The sequence below is a fragment of the Onthophagus taurus genome, chromosome 11, assembly GCF_036711975.1.
Source record: "Onthophagus taurus isolate NC chromosome 11, IU_Otau_3.0, whole genome shotgun sequence".
NCBI classification, from domain to species: Eukaryota; Metazoa; Arthropoda; class Insecta; order Coleoptera; family Scarabaeidae; genus Onthophagus; species Onthophagus taurus.
Window position 1 is genome coordinate 12,971,185 of NC_091976.1, and position 27,058 is coordinate 12,998,242.

Below are 27,058 nucleotides of genomic sequence, written 5' to 3' on the forward strand. Positions count from 1 at the left end.
AATTATTTTCTTCCCCTACCGATTGTCTTTTAAACTGCAGCGCATAGTCTTTAACTTTATCTAGAACATCATCTAGTGTGTATGACTCAGCACTTTCCAACAAGACTTTGCAAAATTTTGGGATGCAATAACTGCATCCCAGGAGTCAGAGTGCAAACGAAAATATTTCTCAAGTAACTTTGATTGCATTTGAATATTAATTTCCGTAAGAAATTTCAAGTTTTCGGAAGCTAAACGTCGCATTTTTATTTTGATGGACACTAAAGTGGGAGTGAAATAGCCAAAGAACATATTTTGTTCTCTCTGAAGGAAGTCGATAGCTTCTGCGATAGGTTGCATTACTCTTGTATATTCTTCCAAATATTCAATTTTTTCCTCATTAAAAGTAGAAATTTCCAGCTTGTAGCATAGTTCACCTAATCTGGTTTTGATTTCTATTAGCTTCTGAACCGAATCATACAGTGAGTTCCATCTTGTAACGCAAGGCATAACCAGATACGGAGATAAAACTGTTTTTATTATTTCCGCAGATTTTGGCCTATTACATTTATTCCATAGTTTTGTATACCTGTGTTAAGTAAAATGTAAAAAGTTAATACACATATAATAAGTGTACTTATCAAAATAGCTGATTGAGGGCTGCACAGCACACTGCACAAATTTGTGTGACAAAATTGACGCGCAAAGTTGCCCTTTTGTGCAAAAGTTTTCCATACAAATTTTAATATTTCATTTGCGAGGGTTTAAAATTGCACAGTTTGTCCAGTTTTCGAGAGTTTTGCGCCTTTAAATGAGCACCCTTAATAAATTTAAGCTCGAATTTTTATTTCTTACCTGTTGAAAGTAGCTTTATGAATGCTATGAACTGCCTGATTTGTTGAGCCATCTAATATTTTTATAAAATCGGTAGTGGCCAGAAGGTTGAGCATATGGCTAGCACATCGAAAATGCTTTGACAAAATTGGCGTATAATTGTGAAACTCAGGGCTGGAGTATTCTAACTGGTTATCATCGTCAGAGCTATCATCATTGTCGCTCTCATTTTCACCTTTTTTTCTCTAAAATAATAATTTATTAATGCTTAACTTTTTTACAAGATTTTACAAGATGTTGCTCAGAATAACTCCAAATTCTCTAAATGCGTTGACGAAATTTGATCCATTGTCGGTTATGGTATATTATACATAGTATTTTGCCGACTGATATATTGTACTGGACATTGATTTCGCGAATGATATCTGTTATTCGATCAAAAGAATGTATACCTTTAAACCTGCGGCATGCTAAGGCTGCAGATTTTCTTTCTAAGGTATCTGCCTCCAGCCAGTGGCATGTGTATCCAAAAAACGCTCTTTTTCCTCCATTCCAAATATCAGCTGTTGCACATATAAATTCAATTTTGGCCAGATCTACTGACAACTTTTGTTTGAACTCCGTGTGGCTCTCGGAAAGCATTCTGGTTATTGTACATCTACTGGGGAGCCTTCTTTCGGGGAGCAATTTTAAGAAACTAGGATGCTCGATAATAGAGAATGGAGAGCACGTTTCGCAAATAAAAGAAAGAACATCAGTTGCAGATCTAGCACGCAAGCTTTTTGTGGTTTCAGATCTTTTCTCTTGAATCATTAAATGTGCTTGGATGTTTTTCGCGTAAGTGGTGTATAAAGTTAGAGCTTCCGTGTAGCGAACCTTTAAGTTTCTTAAGGCATACTTGACAAATAGCGATTATACCTACCATTTTCGTTTGGTATAGAGTCGAAGCTCTCTCGTTTGATTAAATAAACATTGTGATGAAAATATACCGTATTTTCTCGAATCTAATCCGCACCCTTTTTACAAATTTTGTATGCTCTAAAATCAAATGCGGATTACAATCGGATGTGGATTACATTGGAAAACCAACTTTTTTTACCATCATTGCATTTTTAAAATCGAGGTGCGGATTAGATTCGAGTGCGGATAAGATTCGAGAAAATACGGTATGTATATTTTGAATTGCAAGTATTGAACTTAAAAAATACCTGCTCCACTATTTTGAAAAATTCTCCATTAAAAAGAATTTCATTGACGCCAGAAAGTTGCTTTTGGTGAAATTCTTCAGTACTCCCATTATCACTGATAGTACGTACACACCTGGTAGTTTCCGTTGTTTCATTAATTCGAATTTGTTTACTCGAACCAGATTTGGGCTCGAAAGTGGGATCAGCTAATGAACCGTCACTTCCAAAATCTATTTCATTATCACTCATTTTATAAAATATAATTTTTGTCCACTACAAAATTGAAGCACTTTGAACACTACAATATTTTACTAAAAAACACGAGCGGCACTGAATCAAAAATAGTACTTGTTCGCCTATTTACTCACTTAAATACATCCATAGTAACTAAAAACATAGACAGACGGCAACGTTGATCCGGATTAATGGCGTAGTTGATCTGATCAAAATTGTGCCGCGAAGTTGTCGGGTCGAGTTCCACTGCCAGTAGAATTTTAATTTTTCTTATTTGCCGGACATATATCTGGCAAATAACTGTCCTATCGACACCACTGAGTACCCGATAAGTTATCCTGCCAATAATCTCACCGACAAAAATATCCGTACATTGTAATACAGTACAAACTAACTTATCAGCCAGATAACGCTATCGGGAAGTTTATCGGTATATTGTACAACTGGACCTTAATATTACTAAGAATTAAAAAAAAACAAGTAATTATTAAGCTTTTGAAATCATTTTTAATATAATTCCACAAAAGCAAATACATAGGCTTATATAAAAACGTGTAACAATTCACTATTAACTTAACGAAAGGACAAAACTAATGATTTTTATTAATTTATTTATTTATTCTCGATCGTACACAAATTTGAATAGAAAATATGAAGAAAAATTGATTGAAACGATGCCAATTTAAAGAACACAACCAAAAAGCACGCTCATAAAATCTAAGAAACATTTAACTATTTAGGGCGCAAGCGCGTCCGCGATATATAATTTTAGTTCGTACCGTTTTAAAGATTTTGGTCTTATGGATAATCAATTTTTTTACTCTGTTGTCATATATTTTTTTAACATACAACATTGAATAAATACAGTAGTATTTTTAATTTTCGTATTCTTTTAGTACGGGTGTTAAACTCTACGTCCCCCGATTTTTTTTCGGCGTTTCTATTAACGCCACGAGGTTCGATTAAAATATTTAAATAAAAATCTCTTGATTACAATTGGTTTACTTACATCCTTTTGTTATTATTAATATTATTTCGTAAATAATACACGTATCAGTCTAAAAAAAAACTTGATAAATTCGAACAAGCAACATGTGTAAATAAAATTTGATATTTTTTTAAAGATTTTTTTTGTAGCGGTGCACCTCACTATAGCATCACATTAACGTACGGATTATAAAACGCCTTTTAAAGTACATTTACAGGGTGCTACAAAAGTTAAAAAAACACCTTTTCTATAATCTTATTATAAATTTTTAAAAGGTTTTTAACTTTTGAAAAGGCTTATATATTACATTTTTTAATTAAATTAAAAAAATAAATGAGGTGTGTTAGAATTGAAAAGTAATTAAACAAAAAAAACATTACTTATAATAATATCTTTAATTAACGACCTTTTTTATAAATATTATTTTTTCGTTGGAAGAAAAGACGAAGAGAAAGAAGAAAAAAATCATAACGGAGGGAATTGAAAAAATATTCATACCACTAGCACTAACTAAAAATAAACATAATAATAGTAATAAAATAGTAGTAATAATGGTGATATTTGCATTGATAATAATAATAATGAATTAAAATCAGATAAGTTTTTCTAAGAACATTTTAAAAGAGAAACAAGATAAATAAAAATCAAAAGTATTTACAAAACGTTTTTTGCTCTTTGTTTTCTCAAAGTTACAGTAGTACTTTTTTTTGTAATTATTAGTGATGACGACGACTGACTTTTAATAGTTAAAAACACGACCGTTTATATATTTTTTTATTGTTGTTTCTTCTCTTCCGGTTTCTTTCCTATAGGTATCGCAGCTTTAACTCTAAAAAGAAGACAAACGTTATAAAATTAAATTAAAAAATTGTTAAACTTATGATTAAATTGATTTCAGTAACCTTTGGATTTATTTTAAGGATTTTGAAAGATTCTGATAAACTAATTTAAGTATTTTTGGTTTTTCTTAGATCGGGAGATCAAAGATGTACCATATAATTAAAGAAAACGATGTTCACAAAGTAAGTAATGTTTTGAATTAGGTATGTATAACAATTTATTAAAATTTCAAATTTATTGTTGCTTCTTGCCTTCTCAGCATCGCAGCTGTAAGCGACAAAGAATGTAAGATTTCGTATAGTTAAACAGAGGTTGCTCAAAAAAATCGACAAGGAAGTATCATAAACTCATCTTCTATCGCGTATATCAACATTTTGATATCTAGTAAAGCGGAAACGCTTTTATTTTCTTTATTAAACGTAAGAAAGTCAATTCACCATTTATATTCGATAAAAAATGAATTTTCTGCTGGTTTTAATGATTCGATTTAATAATTTCCACACATTTGCTACATATAACTCTTTATCATTAGGTAGAATGTGACTACAACGACAAATTTGGACATCCTCATGATAGTATTGAACTGGTCCCGCATCTCAGTCTATTCTTGCCCTCGTTGATGGATACCTTTTCTGTGATTGACTAAAATAAATAAGCATCCATATTTTCCAATGTATGACGTGCTGTTCCATTGTTTATGCCACCAGACGATCTTTATATAGAATGCATGAAGAGTCAATATCCAATTACAACATTGAGGTTAGTTAGCCTATGTTACGTAGTGGAGAAATGTTCCCCCGAAAATAAAAGAGTATAAACGACGTCACTTTATGAAATTAATTCTGATAACTGGAAATATAAGTAGACCTACAAAAGATGTGTGGTTGGTGTTCTACGCGAAATAACTCAGATAGAAAGAATCCGAATGGACGCCAGTAAGTAGCCCAAAATATGACGTTGTTGATTATTCTAGTCATTCTAATTTTAATAATCGTAGTTAAAATTAAAAAAATAAACACAAAATGTTATTGTGAGTTAATACGTAGAATTATTTTTGTTATGCACATTGACAGACTAGTTCAGACAATTCCAACAACGATTCCTTTTCTCCCATGATGTAGGAGCCTTTAATCGAAGGAAATCTTCAATTGAATGTAACTCCAATCCTCCTTTTTATAACAGTTTAAGACAGATCCTCTCTTTAAATAATATAGGAAACGAGTTAACTAGAAACCCTGAAAATCCGTCTTTTTTTTAATACTGGACCTTGACCTTGCACAAGCGCCAAAGTAGTATGCAAAAAGTCTCAGAGGGGGTCTGTGATGTCGCCTTCTCGATGTTTAGTATATTACTTATTCGCACAATGAAACCACACTATAAATTGATTTGGAATATATTTTAGAAACGATTGGACTTATTGCACAGCTCTACAACAAATATTTTTTTGTTGCCCGGATATCTTTAAATTATACATTAAATTTTATGTTTTCAAGTGCAAAGATTACGAATATATTCATGAAAGTACTGAATGTGCTCTTGTTTTTTTTATGATTTTTACATATCTTATATTTTGAACAATTATCGGTTATCTTGTTAGTAATAAAATTTATTTTCCCAGTAATGATTAAGCTTCTGCGCAACTTTTTCGCGCATATAAACATCACTCTCAGACCCCTTGCTCCACAGAACAGCTCAGATCTCAGTTATTTGACAATATTGACGTACTTACACGTGAATCTGGATAAGTTGTCATGTGTTAACATGAGTTCGTCACGAAGAAAGTGTAAATATAGTAGTGATTTATTTTGTAATATTTGTGGTGTTTATACAGGGTGAGTCGGGAGGAACGGACCAAACTTTCGGAGTATATTGTACGCTTGAAAATAATGTAAAAAACTTATATGTTGTTATCCGATTTTCTTTTATTTTATTTTTTTTTATTGCATAACTTACTGCATAACTACAATTAAACAAAATCTTATACATTAACATTAAATATTGGTCATCAGCGTTATTTTAGTAATTGTCCGAAAATATCGCTATTAACTTCTAAACATTTCCGGCTTCGTTTACTAAGAGCTCTTGTTGCTTTCCTAATTGCTGCATGATTTTCCTTAATATTAACTGCAACATTTAGAATGTGCCTAAGAAGTGCATCCCTAGTGTCAACTTTGACTTTGTATACCTCACTTTTGAACCATCACCACAAACAATAATCAAGTGCTGTGAGATCTGGAGATCTTGGAGGCCAACTAATAGGACCACCACGACCAATCCAACGCCCTGGAAACCTTTCGGCCAAATGTTGCTTGACCTCGCGAGCGAAATGCGCCGGAGCTCCATCGTGTTGAAAGTACATTTGCCTTCTAATGTTTAGAGGAACATCCTGCAGTAAATCATTTAATTCATTTTGTAAAAACTCTAGGTAATGGTTTCCTGTGAGGCGATTCTCCAAAATGAAAGGGCCAATTAAATAACCGTTGATCATACCACACCACACATTTACCGAAAACTTGTGTAGAAAGTTGTTTTCGATTGTTGCATGGGGATTTTCATCGGACCATACGTGACTATTACGAGTATTATGTAGGTCGTCGCGGGTAAATGTTGCTTCATCCGTGAAAAGAATATGCGATATAACACGATGATCATTATTTATCCACCGACAAAATTCGACTCGTTTAACATAATCTTCCGGCAGTAGATGTTGTAACTTAGCTAAATGGTATGGATATAAGCATTGCTCGTGGAGTGTGTTTATTACTCTCTTTTGTGGGATGCCTAATTGAACAGCAATTCTGCGTGAGCTGGTCGTTGCATCTTTTTCTACTAGATCCAAAATATGTTCTACTTCATTTAAACATTGACGCGTAGCTCGTTCCGATGTTACTTTAACGCTGGGAAGTGTACCGGTTTCGCGCAGTTTATTGAAAACCCTAATAAAAACGTTTTTATTAGGATGTCTGCGATTTAGAAACCGTTGACGATATTCATCTGCAGCAGCTGTAGCACTCCCGTTACAAAAACCATATACAAATAACATGTCTGTATATTCTAAATATGAATAAGTACTTGGCATTTTATAGCACTTAATGCAAATCAAACTGTCAAATCTACGTTAAATGTTTAACTGTAGTTATGCAACCAATTGAAAACAAATGAAAATCGGATAACAACATATGAGTTTTTTTTTACATTATTTTCAAGCGTACAATACACTCCTAAAGTTTGGTCCGTTCCTCTCGACTCACCCTGCATAACAAAAAAACAAAAAAGGAATATCACAGACTTTGTCGAGGAGACATATGTTGAATATTTCGGTTTTCAAATGGACAAACTAGATAAATTATGGGTTCTCATAAAGTTTGTAAGTCCTGTGTTGCGTCTTTACGGTTGTGGAAAAAAAGGAGAACGTTCTGGATTAGACTTTGGTATTTCTATGATCTGGATGGAGCCTAAGAATCATTTCGATGATTCTTACTTTTGCGTAGTAGATGCTAAAGGTTTTAATCGAAATCAAACGTGGAGATATCCAGACTTACAGTCTACAAAATGTCCTGTTCTACACAGTGAAAATCTCCCTCGGCCTATTTACGTTTCAAAAGTAATTTGCATGCCCTCAGAAGCAATGATGTTGCCGAATTCACAGAAATCGGGACAGTCTACCAGTGAAAGTGAAACATCTACGCCGAAGTTATTTTCTCAAAATGAACTCAGTGATCACGTATAACGTGATCTCAATTTATCAAAACAAGGATCAGAACTGTTTAGCCTCAAGATTGAAAGAAAAAAATTTATTGGCTCCAACAGTAACAATTACAACATACAGAACGCGAGAAAGTGAGTTATTACAATTTTTTAGTGAAAATGAACGACTGGTGTACTGTAATGATATCGCGAAGCTGCTTCTAGACATGGGTTTAAAAGAATACAAATCTACTGCGTGGCGCCTTTTTATTGACAGTTGTAAAAGAAGTTTAAAATGCGTCTTACTGCACAATGGAAATAAATTTACATCAATTCCAATTGACCAATCAACAAAATTCAAAGAAGATGTGTGGATTTGAAAATGGTTAATTTTTTACTTGGTCAACAAAGTGGATACACGAAATAACCTTGCTTCATTTGTATGTGGGACAGTAGAGCAAAGCAACTTCATTGGGAACAAGATGTTTGGACTGTAAAAAATGCTTTAACTGTCGGTAAAGCCAATGTAATAAGGGAGCCGTTGGTGAGCAGAGACAAAATCATACTTCCACCATTACATATTAAGTTAGGAATGATAAAGCAATATGTAAAAGTGTTGAACAAGGAAGGAGATTGTTTTAATTACATTTGTAGAAAATTTTCGAAGCTTACTATGGAAAAGTTGAAAGGTGGAATATTTGATGATACTCAAATACGGCAATTGATGAAAGACAGATTTTATTAAAGTTATGACTGTTCCGGAAAGTAAAGTACCTATGCTGCAATACTTTGATTTAGTTTGTGGGCGAGGGGCAAGAGCAGGAGTGTTTCGTGACGTAAGCGATCACGGATTGCGCACGCAACCTCATGGCCATGTGGTATTCCGTGCATTTGTTTAATTTGAATTGCTTGGCGGTATTATTTTCCACATGTGACGTAATGCGCAGTATGATTACGTACGAATCTAGACAACCTCTTATATATAAACCTTGGTCTATTACCACTTAACTAAGAAACATGGAATCTTTTTCTCATTTTTACCAGAACAGGTATGGGTTGGCCTCTCACCCGGCGCCCGCTTGACGTTGAGTTTCAGGACATTATGTATACAGAGTGTCCCGAAACTCAACGTCAAGCGGGCACCGGGTGAGAGGCCAACCCATAACTGTTCTGTATAGACAAATTTTTATTTAATAGTGATTTTTTTAATAATGTATTCTTTATGAACCATGCTACTATAGAAGTCACAAATCAAACAACAAAAGTCGTTATTTTTGCAAAAAAAAAAAATACTTTGATTGAGCTAAGGTTGAAATTGTGTGTCAAACTTAATAGTTGCTTAATAGACATAAGTTTGACACACAATTTCTAAAAAAAGCAGTAGAACAACACCCATGGCAAGTTATTTTTAAAAATGGCCTGTTTAATCAAGTTTCCGAAATAGTACAACACTTGCAATTTTTCTTTTCATAAAAAATATTATTGCTTGTTTTTTTACAAAAAAACACGTTATTTATTATTATCTCGTACAGGACAAGCATAATGAGCTGGGCAACCATCTTGTTGAAACCACATTTCTCTGTAGATATTGAGTGGCACATCATCTAATAAAGTTGTTAAATTATTTTGGAGGAAATACAAATAACATACGAAAGTATGCATTTTAATAGGCAATAATATTTTTTAGGAAAAGAAAATGGCAAGTGTACCATTTTGAAGTCTTGACTAAACAGGTCATCTTTGTACTATTTATTTTTTTAGATATCGTGTGTCAAACTTAATAGACAAAAATTCTTTCAACCTTAACTCAATTAAGCTAATAGCTTTTTTTTTGCAAAACTAACGACCTTTGTTGTTTGATTTGTGACTTCTATAGTAGCATGGTTAATAAATTAATAAGGGTCACTTTATTGCATGTAATCGAGAGTGGCGGCGGAAAGCGGCTGCTTTTTAGAAATAAGCCTGCTTACAAAAGCCCTTGTTACGAATCAACATAACCCATTATAATTCCTATTTTTTATGTGGGATTATTTATGGCTCTCTAAATAATTCTTTTCCAATACTTTTGGGTAATTTTACTTAGAATCAGTTGATAACTTATTTCTTGGTCACCAATTTCAAGTCCACTGATGGGATAACAGCAAAGTATGAAGCTGAAGGAATTTTTCTGAACGAAAGGGTGAGATTTTTTGTTTCCGAAAATTCAGTGAGTTTTAAATTATATTGATTCGCAAGGTATTGAGCTTTAATGTTATCTGATTTAATTATAAAACCGTGTTCCGTTTTAATAATTACATCTCGAGTATTGAACGAGTTATTGGTCTAAATATTGGAAAAGTTAAGTCTACTCATCGGGAAATTGTAAGTTTTTATTTGTAGTTGATGTTTGCGACGGTGTTCAAGGAACCGGTTAGTGACTGAGGCATCGTAGTGGTCGACTGCACTTTTTATTGGCGAGTTGAAAGTCACGATCATTATCAGATTCCGAAACTGAGGTTTCTGATCACTAGAGCTCGGATTCTTCGGTACCTAAGTCCAGTCGACCAGTTCACGAATGTTGGGATATTGACGAGCGACGCATAGCCAAGATCCCGAGTTCACTGGTCTGCAGCGCTGTCATGGTAATCCATAGGCGCGCGTTAGCAAGGGTCTGTATTAACGCTAAATAAGCAAGTAATTATGCACTTTATTATAATTTTTCTCGACTCTCAGTTCCTATTTGGTGAAATGATTGAATAATAATGACTTTTTCTAAATTTACTTCAGAAAATGACGACCTAACTCGACGTCACAACTGGTAACTGGCACAAATGTAACTGCTAGAACTAACAGGCCATATTTAGAAGATATTTCTTGGTTGCAAAATGCTACATTGTTGTCAATTAATGAATGCCAATTAATGAACGTATCGCCAAAAATCGCTATTAAGTGTGCTATTGGAATAAATTATAAAAACTAAAACAACAGGGTAATTCAGTTAATAAAAATCAAAATATTAACTCTTAATAGAAGTAGTTTTAAATTATAAAGCCTAAAACAACAAGGCACTTTTAATTAAAACAAATCAAGAAAATATTCGATGATAATTAAATAAAATATTCAATACACTCCGTTTGAAATTATAAAAACTGAAACAATAGTACAATTCTAATTCAGAAAATGATGAATTTAACGATAAATAAAAAGGATATTAAATGAATTGGTACTGAATTCTCTGAACACATCCGGATGAATGCAGGCCTGGCATGCTTATAGATGTGTGAGCGATCGGAACGGTAGGTTCTGCGCTGGCGACGCTACTGAGACGGTACCGAAATATCCGAGCTTTGCTGATCACTCAAACGAATTAGTTGCAGTAAACAACTAATACAAAAAGAATTTTTCTTTTAAAAAAGAAGTTACTAGTAGTATATAATTTCTAATTAACACATAAAAGGTATTCCTTTCAAAATCCCTAATTAAAGTTAAAATCCTTAAAATGTAAATTATCACAAACTTAATTATCAACTTACTTCGACGTAATGTCCTCCAGTTTATTTCTAACGATATCAATATTGGCATCGATTTGAGCCTTATTGGTTTCGTAAACTTTCGGAAGTGTAAACAAAGCTACCCATGCTAAAGATAAAAAAAACATTAATAGAGATACATGTTTAGGGAAAAATAATAAACTTACCAATAATAATTAGGGTCATTCCATTAAACCAATGACCAAGATACGTTAAACACCAAAGGAGCACACCAAATTTAATCGAATCCACCAAATCTTCCACTAAAAAGAGCCTCCTCAACTCCACCATAGCTGCATTAAAATGAGCCACCGCTACTTTCGAGATTTCTTCAACTTTTTCTTGCGGCAACGAAAGATCAGTATCCAAAAATTCTCTGTATAATAAAGATTGTTTTTTGTTATAATCATGATATTAATTTCAGTAGAACTAAAACTGGAACTAACTATAGACCTAGAATTACTGTTAGTTTTAGTACAACAGCAATGTATCAATTTTTTTGAACCTAGAATTAATACTTGCACTATCATTAGAACACTAGAACTAGAAACATTCGGGTTTAGCCGTACGTCTCTCATGACTTGTGTTAGTTCTAGTTTTACACTAGCACTAGAACTAATACAAGACCTAGAACTAGAATCATTCGGGTTTAGTCGTCTTGAGAGGCGTGCGGCTAAACCCGAACGTTTATAGTTCTCGGTCTAGTGTTAGTTCTAGCTTTACACTAGCACTATCACTAGAACTAACAAAATTGCGCAAAATGCATCTTGCGCTAGTTAGCACAAGATATTACTATGTTGTTTATTGAACTAGAACTAACACTAGATCTAGAACTAAGTTTCGGGTTTTTTCGGGTGTTTCGGGCTAAACACGATATTTTCTAGTTGTAGGTCTAGTGTTAGTTCTAGTTTTACACAAGCACTATCACCAGAACTAACACCAGACCTAGAACTAGAATCATTCGAGTTTAGCCATACTGGGAGACCTGCGGCTAATCCTGAATGTTTCTAGGTGGCCGGCAACATCTCGAATTTAACTAGTGTAATTTTTTAATGATATTTTACACTAGCACTGTTACTACGTAGAAGTAACACTAGACCGACCACTAGAATCATTCGGGTTTAGCCGTCTTGAGAGACGTGTGGCTAAACCCGAATGTTTCTAGTTCTCCGTCTAGTGGTAGTACTAGTTTTAGTTAAAAAAAAAATATATAAAAATTCAAAAAAATTTAAACTTTTTTGTTAACAACTGTTCATTTCGAACTTGTTTCTGATGAAGGTTGTAACATGGTATCTGAAACGTTAAACTCTTTTTGAAAAGACGCGCGAGTAATTGTGTTAATACCTACTGGCCATGAAAGCCTTCGTACTTGTATTAATTTCAGTATAACTTACTTAAATGGATGTCCATCTCCGGTTTTTTGTACCGCTTGAATGATATTCTTATAGACTCTAAACGAGATCGTTCCCGTTAAACCTAACAGGGATAGATAAGCTATTACGCTGATTAACGAGAAATAGGTGAGCGCCAAAAGTACGACGAGAACTCCTCCAAAAACTGGACCGGATTTTTTGGGGTCTCTCCAGTAAACTAAATCGGCCACTGCAACAAAATAGAAATAATTAAAATCAAGTTTCAATTTAATATATCATCATCAGGTACAAAAAAAAATTCAAATGTATTAAAATTAGTTTCAAAAATGAAGTGAAAAGTAAACAAATTAACAAATAAAATGTTTCAACTTACAACTTTTAAAAGCAAAGTAGAGCCAAGTTTTTTTTTACAAAAACTTTGGCAACGTTCGCATTAGAAAATAAGAGAAAATTTAAACAAGTTAGAATTCCTAAAATTTTAAAGTGAGTTGAGTTCAAGAAAATTGAATATTCTATTTCTTTCAAATGCAGGTCATTTTTTTCTTCTTTAACAACAGGTTAGCGACCTTATCTGCACACGCACCATTTAATTTATTCACTTTGCATGTCGAGGGTATTCGTTATACCTTGGAAACACAATCGATTCTTCTCCTTAATACTCATAATACATTTAATGCCAATTAGAGCAGCAAGCAATTTTTTAAATTTTTAATTAATTAAATATTTAACAAAATTAATAAATAAGAATGTAATTTTTGAAAAATTCATTAGATAATCAGAACAGGTTCTGTTTTATTTTGCATAAATTAAATTAGACATTTCTATTTTAATCTGCCACGTTAACATAAATCAATTATTAATAAATATAAATATCGATTTTCAACAACATCAGCAGAGTAATTAAATTTATTTATCAAAGAAAAATTTTCCTTATACAAGCAATTTAAACTCAACATGTAAATGTAAAACTAACGTTATCAATTTGCGGTGGGGTTTTATCATATGTTAAAAAAATCTTAAAAATTTAAACGTAAAATTACATTCAATAATATTTCATAACTCCTATATTATTATTAGAAATGAAAAATGTTCCCATATTATCATAGTAAAAGGAATACATTCTTTTTAACCATATGCTTTCAACACCAAGAAAGAGTTAAAAACACGAAGAAAGAAAGTGTTAAAAAAATTTCTCTCACCAGGTCCTTTAGAAGGTGGAAGTTCCTTCTCTTGATACCTATTATTCCTTCGCACCATTTTAAATCAAAATCAAACCTTTTATGATAAACTTTCAGTCAGAAAACAACGTTGATCAGTTGAAAACTTAGAGAAAGCTGTTTCGTTTAGGAGAAACAAAGCGGCCAACGTGTTCGTTTCGAGACTACCTATATTGTGTAAGTCTGGGCAACTTTAGCCTTCAGACGAGGTCTGAGTTTTTGAGAAGGAGAGAACGTTCTCAACACACTCACTATCTTTCGCGCTCTTTTTTACTTGCTAATTTAAACGGTGAAAGCGATAAAGATGGGAAGAGTGACGGTAGCGAACGTGGCAGCGAACTTTGCTAAGTGCATCGAGTTGGAGGTTTGTTGGAAGAATTTTATTAAAGGTATTGTGGGGGAAATGTTGCGAACGACATCGATAATGAATGAGTTAACAAAAAGACAAAAAAATTAATTCTTAAATAAACTGGTTTTCTTATAATAATAATATTTTTTTGATTTTCATTTAAAATATTAAATTCTTTTCCCCACTTCTTAACATATAGGTACATAGTTGGGTTGATTTTTTAAAAATTTCATTAACATAACTTACAATATAATATATCAAAAGTTTTAAAAGAAATGTTTTATAAATCAAGTGATAGCTTAAAATATATTCTTTAAGATGGTTTAAGATAACATTCGGTAATATTCGTATTATTTTTCCTTAAAAAGAAGAATACTGAAATATCGCCGTTTTCACCTGACCCACCCATAAAGTTTGCTTTTATATACAACATCTCCTATACTTTATTTATGAAAATGAAGTATAAAACATAAGTACGAAGGCTTTCACGGCCGATATTAATTAAACTAAAGCTAGAACTAACACTAGCACTATCACAAGAACTAACACTAGACCTAGAGTTAGTTCTAGTTTTAGTTTAAAAAGTATAAAACAATCTGTAATAATCCAATTCCGCAATAATCCGCCTTTTTCACCCAACTCATAATACAAAATACCAAAGCATTCCATAATCGGCTGAACTCTTTTATAAAAATGAAGAAATGTCATATATATTAACCGTTTAAGCCCCAGTGAATAGCGGAAAACCACGTCGAACAGGTATTCAAACAATGCTATGCTGATAACAGGGGCAATTGCCCCCCCCCCAGACAAAATACTATTAACTAAATAATACAATGTATTAAATTGAATCATGAATGTGAAACAAACAATAAACTGAAGCTACTGTTTGTAACAATTTAATATTAAGAAAAATTATTTTAGATGTAAAAGAAGCTACATATTTTTCAGTATTGGCCGATGAGACTACAGATACAAGCTACATTAATTAAAACAACTATATCCGACAATCTTGTATGTTCACTGTGCTTTCCATTCTTTGAATCTGGCTATTTCAGACACCAGTACTGTACAGCCTATTAGAAACTGTATGGGTATAATAGAAAATGTATACAGTTTTTTTAATACACCAAAGCGCCAAACAGGCAATAATATTTTTTAGGAAAAGAAAAATGGCAAGTGTACCATTTTGAAATCTTGACTAAACAGGTCATCTTTGTACTATTTATTTTTTTAGATATCGTGTGTCAAACTTAATAGACAAAAATTCTTTCAACTTTAACTTAATCAAGCTAATATCTTTTTTTGCAAAACTAAACTTTATTGTTTGATTTGTGACTTCTATAGTAGCATGGTTAATAAGCGTTACATTATTGCATGTTATCGAGAGTGGCGACGGAAAGCGGCTGCTTTTCAGAAATAAGCCTGCTTGTAAAAGCCTTTGGTACGAATCAACACAACCCATTATTATTCGTATTTTTTATGTGGGATTATTTGTGGCTCTCTAAATAATTGTTTTGCAATACCTTCGGGTAATTTTACTTAGATTCAGTTGATTACTTATTTCTTGGTCATAACACAAACATTACTGTTTGTAACAATTTAATATTAAGAAAAATTATTTTAGATGTAAAAGAAGCTACATATTTTTCAGTACTGGCCGCTGAGACTACAGATACAAGCTACATTAAAACAACTATATCCGACAATCTTGTATTTTCACTGTGCTTTCCATTCTTTGAATTTGGCTATTTCAGACGCCAGTACTGTACAGCCTATTAGAAACTGTAAAGAAAGAGAAAATGTATACAATTTTTTTTAATACACCTAAGTCCCACATCAAGACGAGATAAATTGAAACAACTATGTCCCACACGATGCATTCAACGACAAGACTCCATTGTTGTACTGAAATACTTGGAAAACTTGGAAAGATCGGGAATCATCATCTGGGGCAACAACGTTAAAAAATTCTGTAAGTTCTTCCGAATTTATGTTGTCTCTTTTAGTTATGGAAGTCGTTTTTGTATGCACACTATATGTCAAAATTATTTCAAATGATAAATACCGACTGGTTTCAACCAGTTTTCCTTGCAGAAAATTGCATAGAAGAACTAAACAATCTGCGAAACAGTGTTGACACATCTTTTATCAATACATTTCTAGAAGGATACCAGTTGATGTGGAATATATTTGGAGAACAATTGAAAAGACCAAGATAAAGAAATAGAGCGAATTTTGAAACAGAAACTGCAGAAGAATATTACAAAATATCAGTTGTCATTCCATTCTTACACAATGTAATAATGCAATTAGATGAGAGATTTATTACATCTTACATCTTAGTAGCCTTTGGATGTTTAGTTCAATCACTAGAAAAAATTGAAAATTTGGAAGAACAACAATTAAAATTTGAAGTTAGTAGAATTTTATAAATATTTGTCAACTATATATTTTATATAGTTGACCAGTTCGTAGATAACGTCTCAAAACGGTGAATTTAAACTTCAATTTGCGATTATCTTTCCTCATATTTATACGTTGTTGAAAATGTTGTGCACCTTGCCAGTAGCACAGCTGCTCCAGAGAGAACATTTTCAACTCTAAAATTGTTGAAAACATATTTAAGAAACACTATAAATGAGGATAGATTAAATGGAATTACGCTATTGTATATTTATCCTTCAATAACAATTACGCCCGAAGAAGTGTTGGATGAACTTCAAAAGATAATAAGAAAACTAGATTTTGTTTTGTAGATGTACTTAAATATAGGTACTTAAGGTGAGTTTAGACATGCATGGATTTAGTGGCGCCAGTAGTTGCGCCAGTTCTACTTGCACGCCAGTAAAGGTTTACATTACATGTGCCACGGCGTTTTTAAAGTGTACTACAACTATATACACAAATTAGGACCTCAACCGAAACGAAAATGGATATATTCTAGGTTTAAGGTGGATAATTATACGTTATCGTTGAATGTGTTAACGTAATTGGGATTTAATTTGAATGCAATGAAACATAACCTAAATTTGACATTAAAAAATTTTGTATTTTTGTGGACACTCACCTATGTTGCCATGGTTACATGTTTTAGACTCATTACTGGCGCCAGTAATTTCAGAAGGGTGCAGACTTTTCCGGTCCATGCATGCATGGTTTCAACTTGCATGCCAGTTGATGTTTACACATGCAATTTAATTTTACTGGCGCGCCAGTTTTTATTGGCGCCACTAAATCCATGCATGTGTAAACTCACTATTATGCGTTTGATATGATAACAAAAAGGTTGCATTTCTTTACATTATGTTGTTATTAAAAAAAAGGATTTATTTTATTTGTTATTAATTATTTCACAATAAACATTGTTATATTATACATATGAAATAAATTTTATTCCAAATGTCATTTAAATGAAAAATTACTGTGCCCTCCCCCCAAGTAGACTTTCTGGATATGCCACTGCAGAAGACAACAAATAAACACAAAACCACAACATCTGCCCGAATCTCAACGTATAGTAATAAGTACTGAAGAACCGCTTCCCGGCACTCAGACAGATTTATTAAATAGAAGCAAGGAAGAATGAACGAAATTAATAATAACTGAAGGGAAAAGAAGGCAAAGAACTAGCCCGAACACGACTAACGCAGTTTAATTTGAGTTCAAGAAATTAGTTAATAGAATAACTGTAAGGTAGGAAAAGTATGTTTAGAAGTTCTTCATAGTGACATTTAAATGTCAGTTTTGATTTGAAGCTCATCGGCTAGATTGGGTTGAATCATCTCTGAGTTATTATGAGGTTCGATTGAGATAATCTTTTCCTTAGGCCAGAAAAAGAATAAATTGGAAATCATCATCTTAACAATGCTGCCTTGGTTTATTATACTGTGGTTGACAATGATGTTCAATTGGATGTATTTAGCATTGAGAATGAGGTTGGGTTGAAACAGTTATTCTGTCGAAAAATTATACGCGAGACGTGGTGTCATTTAAAAGAATGTCATCAGGGGGTATTTTTGTATTTTAGTTAATCTTGTAGCTATTACCCTCACCATTGACTCTAGACGATCGATTTTATACAGATCTCTCGTCGCAAGACCGGGTGCTGATATTTCTATTAAAAAATGCTATAAGATCCATTTAAAAAAATAAAGTTGACGCATTTTCCAGAAAAACTAACAGTGATAAACAATTTTTTATACTAAAATATTTTGACTAATAAAAATATCTCAAACCGTTTTCAAATTAGACGAATCTCAATAGATGAATCTATATAAATTTAAAACATCATTTTAAGTTTTTTTCAAATTATGACCCGTAAGTTGAAAATAAATTTTTATTAATCAAATTTATTCCTTACTTTATGTGCACTGCGTATACAGGGTCCTGCAACAGTGCATCAGGCATCCATAGCTCCGATACCAATTAAGTTAGGAATTTTTTTCAAACGCAGACTTGTACTATATATATGAGTGTATTTCTGGAAAATATTTTCGCATATACGGGCTGGTCCAGAAAAGTGTGGTGACATAAAATGTATTTTTTTTAATGGAACACTGTATATTTTTAGATATTTGGATTTGTCTGTTTTCAAGGTGTAAGAATAACTTTATTTTTTGCAATTTGATGCGGCCGTTCTCGAGTTATTCGAATTTTTCTAGAAAAATCTGCTCCAGCAGACATTTGTTCAAAAAATCGGAGAACACTGGATTTTAGGGATATCAATTTAGGATTCAGAGCATAATTAAGCAACATGATGGAGTATGTTTTGGTGCTGAAAACAGCTGTCCAGATCGTTTGGTCAGTTTACTACGGCACGTTAACTTTTCGAAATTTGGAAGTGCCAGAACTTCATTTTTTTAAATGGTACCCCAGCAGAAGCAGTCGTATGAGGGTTGTCTTCGTGTCAAGTATAGGTGTTTCGAAAAATAATAATGCCGTTTCTGGTAAAACAAGATTCGCCAGTAACTAGGAGGCAGCTCAGGAAGTTAGGGTTTCGTGTACATTGTCGAATTAACCAGTTGCAGAAATGTCTGCGCTTGTTATAGTCTTCTGGTAATAAATCTTGCACATGTGTAACGTGATATGGATACAACTCGAAACATCAAAACGAAGTGACAATCTTCTGGTGCTAGTACTAGGGGATAACTGAACAGCATCGAGTATCAATTCTTCAACGTTAGCAGTTCGTCGAAACCTCAATGGCTTCAAACGTTTTACGATTTGGTATTCTTCTAGTGGGAAATTGTTCACGGTACCTTCGAACAGCAGAAGCTCTATTTTTATGTACCTCGCCATAAATTAAAAACATGTCTGTTTGTTCTGCAAAAGTGAACAAATTTGTGGTGTCTCCCATGATAAATAATAAAAAATTAAATTCTACGTACAGCACTAGAAAAACCACTACACCAATTAGTGTTAAGCACTAATTAACACATTTAATAGTAGATATTCAATCACCTGTCAAGCAAAAAAACAATATGCGATTGTTGTCCATGGCTTCTTGGTTAATGCAATACTTTCATATATTTTACTTCAAAAATAGTAAATAAAGTAGTTTTGATTTTGTAAAAATTAATACATTAAAGATATTATACCTAATTATAGTATCATGTAAATAATTGAAAAAGATCAATATTTTTTAAAGCTATTGTATTATTATTAATTATAATCGGTACTACAAATTTGTTTCAGTTTTTAACAAACCGTTATCAGGCACCACTGTAAGAATGAAGTAAAAATATTTCTATAAATAAAAACTTGTAATAGAAATGTTTTTACCGTCTAATTGTCAATAATGTTTTTATATAGAAGTAGTAAAGATGAATCTGGAGTCAAATATTGTTAAATTATACCGAATAGTGGAGTTTCGATACGTTTTATAGGCTTCGTGATAATTGGCAGAAATATCATAAAATTTAGTAACAAAATGGATCGTGTTTGGATCCATTTTAAATGATTTTTCATAAACATTAAAAACATTTATGAAACACCCTAAATGTATTAAATTCAATACGCTTTTTTATGAAATTACAGAAAATAAAATAAAAGCTTTTTTAATCCAATTTAATTTACTGTTTAACACATATAGTCAAAACAAACAGTCTATGCGAATTCAGAGGCTGTCTAAATATATATATCTATTAAGATCTTCGTATATGTGAGAAAATAAAAGATTTATTGACAAATTCGATGTACAATCCAATTACATTAGTTCTTAATTATATTATTCATGATTAAAAAGTCACTCTGCGACTGAAGTTAAAATAAAACTTGGAGGAAAGAAAACTCGTTGCAAGTTACAGTGCCCATTATAATGATTTAAAAACACGATAAGGGCAATGAATAGTTTTTACCATCCTTTCCAATACAACTTACTACTTGCAGTAAATCTCCCCAATAGTATCTAGTCTTTTGCCAACAGTATCAAATCTTCTACAAGTAGTAAGTTGTATCCTACTAGTAGCTGCTACTTTTCCATTTGCATTATCTAGTCCTTCAGAACCAATATCTAGCCTTCTTCGCACAGTATATAATCTTATATCAACAGTGTCTAATCTTCTACAAGCAGTAAATAGTCTTGTATTGGTAGTAACTACTTTTCCATTACCAATATGTAGCCCTTTGCAAACAGTACTTACTTTTTATCATCAGTATCTAATCTTCTTCAAGCAGTAAGTAGTCTGCTATTAGCGGTATCAAAGTTTCCATTGCCAGTTTCTAATCGGCTGCTTTCAACATCCAGTCGTCTGGGTTTCAACATTCAACATTCAGCCTTTCCTTAACGGTATCTGGTCCTCTGGCAGTACATATGTATACAAATTCCAAAGACTGGTTGAACTAAACCGGCTTTAGACCATGCACAGATTATATAAAGGGGTAAGCAGCAAAACGGTACAAGTACATTTTTGAGTCAACGAGAATTTTGTGCAGATTTGGCTAATTTATGAGTTTTAGTGGTATATCGAAACAAATGCTTACCATACATATAGCGCCATAATAATTGGCTATGAAGTTAAAATTAAGACAGTCAAAAAACTGTAAGTCTTTTTTCTTCCATTTTGCAGCTATGCTCTTTTGCTTCTAACTCATTCATATACACGCATGAAAGGTTATTCTCGAACAAGTAAACGAACGAAGAAATGTCCTCGCGCAATTTAGTGATTTTAAGTGCTGTGAAGAAATTCACCCCCACGTGAAACTATATACAAGAGGACCTTCGAGTCGGTGAACCATGAAAGGATGTGGGAGGTCATTCTTATGTATGGAATTGCAGTAGTACAGTACATATTCCTAATAATAATAGACTGGATAATCAAAGGAACAATAAACAATATATGAGATATAAACTGGAAAGGGTTGCAAAATTGGAAGATTTGGAATTTGCAGATGATATTTGCCTAATAATACATACAAGACAACAAATGTAATATATGCTAGAGAAATTAAAGTGGAAACAATTATTAAAGAACGAAAATGGATTGGGTATACCCTACGAAAGGAACAAAACAATACAGCGTGTCCCGTATCTTCCGCATCAGAGCATTATACGGTTGTAGGATACATTATTCTGAAGCGATCTTTCTAATAAAATTTTTTCGAAATGTTTATAATAACCGCACGGGAACTGTTTAAAGGAACTGTTTTTCGTCCAATCAGCAGATCGCAAATCAGACTCAGGTAATCGGTGCCACCCTCGGCCGGTCCGCTACGCCGATGATAACTCGTTTCCCACGTGTACTCACCAATAAATTCGTCATGGAAAGAGAAATAAACTTTTTCGATGAATCAAAGTTGTCCGTTATTGGTCGTCGTTAAACAGTTCCCGTGCGGTTATTATAAACATTTCGAAAAAAATTTATTAGAAAGATCGCTTCAGAATAATGTATTCTACAACCGTATAATGCTCTGATGCGGAAGATACGGGACACGCTGTATAACAAGACAATCCCTTGAATCTAAAACACGAAAAGAAGAACCTAAGTGAGATCTAACTGAACAGGGTGTAACATGGAACCAAGTAAAGGCAAACGCAAGCAATGGTAAAGAATGGCAGGATATGAGCGAGGAGTATAGACCTCAATGGATGGCAACTAAACTATAAACCGTAAACACTAACACGTAATCCTACGTGCTAGCTGAATTGCTGCCAAAGAAACTTCAATCGGCGCCACTTACTCTTTGTAGGAATCACGAGGATAAGAAGAAGAAGTCTTCTGTCTGCTGTACAGTTTTCTATCATTAGTATCTACTTTTCCATTAGCAGCATCTAGTGTTCTATAAGCAGTAACTAGTCCTCTGCCATCAGTATCTAATCTTGTGTAAGCAATGAATAGTGTTCTATTAGTAGAATCTAGTCGTCTACTAGCAGTATCTAGTCTACAAGTTGTAAGTATTCTTATGATAGATCTAGTTGTCTGACTACTCAGACGGTATCGATAATACTAAATCTATACTATAACTATACCATATTACGCGATGTTATGCAAATAATTTTCACTTGCGAAGAAGAAACATCAATACATCAAACATATTCGAGTATAAAAAGTACACGAAAGTTTCGTAGGGAATTGCTTACGTTATTTTTTGAAATGTGTCCAAATGGACCGGATATTTTGTATTTATCAGTGGGGTTTTTTAATCATACAGCACATGGTAGCAGCACATTTCTGCAAATGACAATTTTTCTACTTTAGTGTAATGGCATTAAGCAAGAGATAGCGAAGCACCGTTTGTTTACGGTTATGTCGCTTTATCTGATGGATGCACATTTAAACATACTGTTCAACGGTGTAGCTAAATAAAAACTGACCAATTTGGCGTTTATGTCGTTTTGGCTTGGTAGCGTCGATATGTATGGATGAACATCGTAGTCAAGACATTTATTACTATTTAACTAACGATTTGATTAAAATATATTGTTATCTTCTAAACGCTGTCAGTTGTTAAATTATCATCATCCGATTCTATGTTAATGTTATTTAAGTAGATCCGGATTATGCTAATTTTATGACATTTTAAACTTAATTTAAGATTTAAAAAAAGATTTAAGATAGAAAAGATTTAACTTCTATAAATAAAAATTAAAATATTAAGTAGCCACTTTAAGAAAAATTGTCCTCATTTTAAAATTAAAATAAGTCTTACATTCAGGGACATTTAAAATTTTAATTTCGTGACCCTAAAACAGTCCTCATCTTATATAAGAGAGACGTTCCAGATTATTTCTAGATCCTTTTTTTTAACCATAAATAAATGCAACCTCATTAAAACATTCACTTCTTCTTTCTATAAACCAATCGAATGTTAAACAGCTTCCAAATTCTCCAAAAATCTTCCAAATAAATACTAAAATGACTCTTATTTAAACTAAATCGGTATAAAATAAGAGCAACCGGAGAAAGATAGAAACCGAAAATAGGCCGGCATTCACAGAGTATGGCACCTCTATTTCTAATTTTAGTAAGGAGAATCGATTCTTTCAAACGTTACGAGTTCAGCGTTGGCATCTTGTGGTATTTAAAAAAAAATCAAATACACAAAAAAAATAACAGAAAGCTCCCAAAATACACGCTTAGTACATACTTTTATCGTTTTCACTTCCAAAATAATTTTTAATAAACTTTAAAATTCAAAATTGTTCCAGTTTCAAAAAGTTAAAATCACATTGATATTATTATTAATTTTAAACGCGACGCGATCTTCTCGCGATTCGATGGCAAACTGGAACGATGCAAGACGAATTTAGTCCTGCAAATACAAAAACATCGATGCCAACCACCCACACACGCTTGCCAACTCAACTCAACATACAACACCAACAGACAAATCTACACACACAACACACTTACGCTCTTCACGTCGAATTGCAAACAACTTATCCATCGTGTTGAAAGTCTTTTCTTCGATCGTTCAAAGAATTATTTTTGTCCTTCGAGAATTCGTCGCAGGAATGATGTCCGGAGACACTCTGCGACTCTCTTGCCGCAGTATAATGAAAAGTCGCGAACCGTTTGAGAGAGACCGAGAGACACTTTTGGCCAAAGGCCACAAGGAGCGGCTAATTTTGAAAACGGGTACCGGTTACTTGGCCACTTTGGCTAACCCCAAAAGTTGCCTTCACTACTATTTAGTCACAGACGCAAAAAGGGACCAGGAGGAAAGGGACGCAGGCGCCACGACGCCACCCCGACCAAAGGGGGTCGCGAAATGGGCGCAGGCGCTCAGGTGGTTGTCTAAAAACCGATAGATCAATAAAGCCCCCCATGTTTTAATAAGGAAATCGATTGCAAATGGAGAGGTGGGGAAGAAATTCAGCTTATTAGGTACTATAATTTTATCGAATTTTTTTTAATCGAGAATCTATGACTATGATTTAAATTATTCATTATTATTATGAGAAATTAAGAATTTTCGAAGTTTAGTTCCAAATCACGTATTAAAATGTCTACACGAAATAAGTTCTCCATAAAAGAAGGTTTGTGAGTAGAATTGAAAACTACGTAACTGGTCAGCCTTTTGATTATGTCTGAAATCGCAACCTGCTACACGAAATTCCAATAAATCTCAAGTTATCGGCAAACTTTTGGGAATACAATGAATATCCGGGTTGGTGATTTTTAGTGCGATAAGCACCACGCCAACTTTTGCAATGAATGTTTTGTTTGTTTTGCCCTCCTTTACGTTTATACATTGATTACAACTTAAGGAGTTAAAAACAAAAGCTATGTAGTATTTTTTATTTAATCGATTCTCTTTCATAAATGACGTCTATAAAAGAATAGTTTCATACAGGGTGAGTTTTTTCCATGTTTAGCATGGAGATCTCGAAAAGTAACGGATATAGAGAGACGATTAAATAGGGAAAGAAATGCCGTTTCATGAACTCAATTTAATGAGCTTTTTGTTTTTTTGATGAATTGCATGGCTAACTAGATATCTCGAAACAATAGTTTTTTTGATATATCGTTCGATACCTATGGCTCCGTTATTATTGATTTTAGGCAAAATGTGTAAAGGAAAAATTTGTAGGGTATTACATGTTTAATAAAATAGTCTAACTGATTTTTTTATTTAAGCAATAATTTTTGAGTTATGACATGAACTTGTAAATTTCTAACGGAAACCATAGTTGGCCATGACTTTATAAAAAAGGCCTTTTCTCAACGATTCTAATGATATACCACTTGATATGGATATTTTTATTAATAAATAAATTATAGACATTTATTCTTTTAATTTGCAAACTGTTCAGGTAGTACGCTATGGAAACAATTGATAGATACGTTTGGTTATGACAGCTCAAGGCAAACGAAAGTTTCCATGATTTCGTACTGTTAGCTTATTATGTGGTGATGCCCCATTGTGTTGAGACCATTTAAGCAAATGACGTGTCTGTAGGAGCAATTCATCCAACATATTATCGAACTCGTTCTGTAGAAAGTGAAGATAACGATCTCCCTTTAACGATGTATCTTGATAGATTCGTGCTAATACATTTGGTTCTGTCTTGCATCCTTAGTTGGTTTACAGAAAGAACCATACTCGCCCAAATTATCATACAGCCTCTTAAAAGTAGGTAGAGAAGGCTGACGACGATCAAAATATTATTCAAAATACTGTTCTGCAGCTTGTATTGCATTTTTATAGCATAAAATGTAACACTCAATGATATCACGCTTTTTTTGTAACTTCCTTTTCTTGTGTCTTAGTACGAAATCATTGAAACTTACGTTTACCTTAAGCTGTCATAACCAAACGTATCTATCAATTGTTTCCATAGCATACTATCTGAACAGTTTGCAATTAAAAGAATAAATGGCTATAATTTATTTGTTAATAAAAATATCTATGTCAAGTGGTATATCATTAAAATCGTTGAGAAAAGGCCTTTTTTATAAAGTCATGGCCAACTATGGTTTCCATTAGAAAAATTACAAGTTTGTGTCATAACTCAAAAATTATTGCTTAAATAAAAAAATCAGTTAGACTGCTTTTTTAAACATCCGCTAGTTTTCAAGATCTCTATACTAAACATGGAAAAAAACTCACCCTGTATATATATTTTTTTTTTAATTTGAAATATTGAGAATTGTAGGCAGAATAGTAAATCTTATTTTGTTGGTGTTTTGCGGTATGTTAAATTACTCGAAGCTGGTTTATTCAAAAGGATTTTGTTTTCGTATGGATCAATCTAGTCTAGTTTTTCGGTCTAATTTGAAGCGTTATAAAATATTTATGCTATACCTTAAAATGAATCATCAATTAGCTTCTATTGTGAAACAACCGAGACCAAAGTGAGACCACGAAAAACTAAGAGACAGTGAAAACTAAAAAGTCACTTTAAACATCATAGGATCAAAAAAGAAAAAAGGAAAGCGAGACGGAAGATGTGGTAAGATGAATGCGTGCACGCAAGAGACTCTGGAACGAACACGTTCACGTATGGAAAAGGATTGCCAAGGATTGTCAGAGATTGTACACCAGCATCCATAAATGTTAGGACGTCTTCAAAAAAGATGGAAAGATAGCTGTATGACAAGAATATTCTTTATACATGCTGGTTATCCACATCACAAGAAATACTAATAGACAGAATGTGTAAATCAAGCCTTTATAATTTCCGCAAAGAAGAACACAAATTTTGTTCTAATATTTCTTTTCAAACTTCATTATCTTTAATAATTAATTCTTTACATCTAGTTTACTCTCTGAAACACTATGGCCACTATATGATCTGTAGTTGTCGGCTGAACCAGAGGATATATCAAATTATATACCGGGTGATTTTTTGAAAACGATCCGCCTAAGATATTTCTGAAACCAAAAGGAAATTGAAAATTTCTGAAAAAAGGTCCA

At 33.0% G+C, this 27,058-nt stretch overlaps 1 protein-coding gene across 6 annotated transcripts in view; it reads right to left on the reverse strand.

Moving 5' to 3' along the window:
* Positions 1 to 3,602: 3,602 nt before the first annotated feature.
* The window catches only part of LOC111422120 (reticulon), a 91,655-nt gene continuing 68,199 nt past the window's right edge, over positions 3,603 to 27,058 (reverse strand). For 3 of the 6 annotated variants that reach the window (XM_071199677.1, XM_023055338.2, XM_023055339.2), the window contains exons 3-6: positions 12,653 to 12,860; positions 11,426 to 11,634; positions 11,262 to 11,367; positions 3,603 to 4,051 (exon numbers count right to left, since the gene is read on the reverse strand). In XM_071199677.1, the coding sequence (XP_071055778.1) occupies positions 3,997 to 4,051; positions 11,262 to 11,367; positions 11,426 to 11,634; positions 12,653 to 12,860 (578 nt within the window). In that variant the 3' untranslated portion in view covers positions 3,603 to 3,996. Of the gene's footprint in view, positions 4,052 to 11,261; positions 11,368 to 11,425; positions 11,635 to 12,652; positions 12,861 to 13,830; positions 14,039 to 23,785; positions 23,944 to 24,051; positions 24,350 to 27,058 lie in introns of those variants that run through there. The other 3 variants (XM_023055341.2, XM_023055342.2, XM_023055340.2) reach the window with 3 other exon arrangements.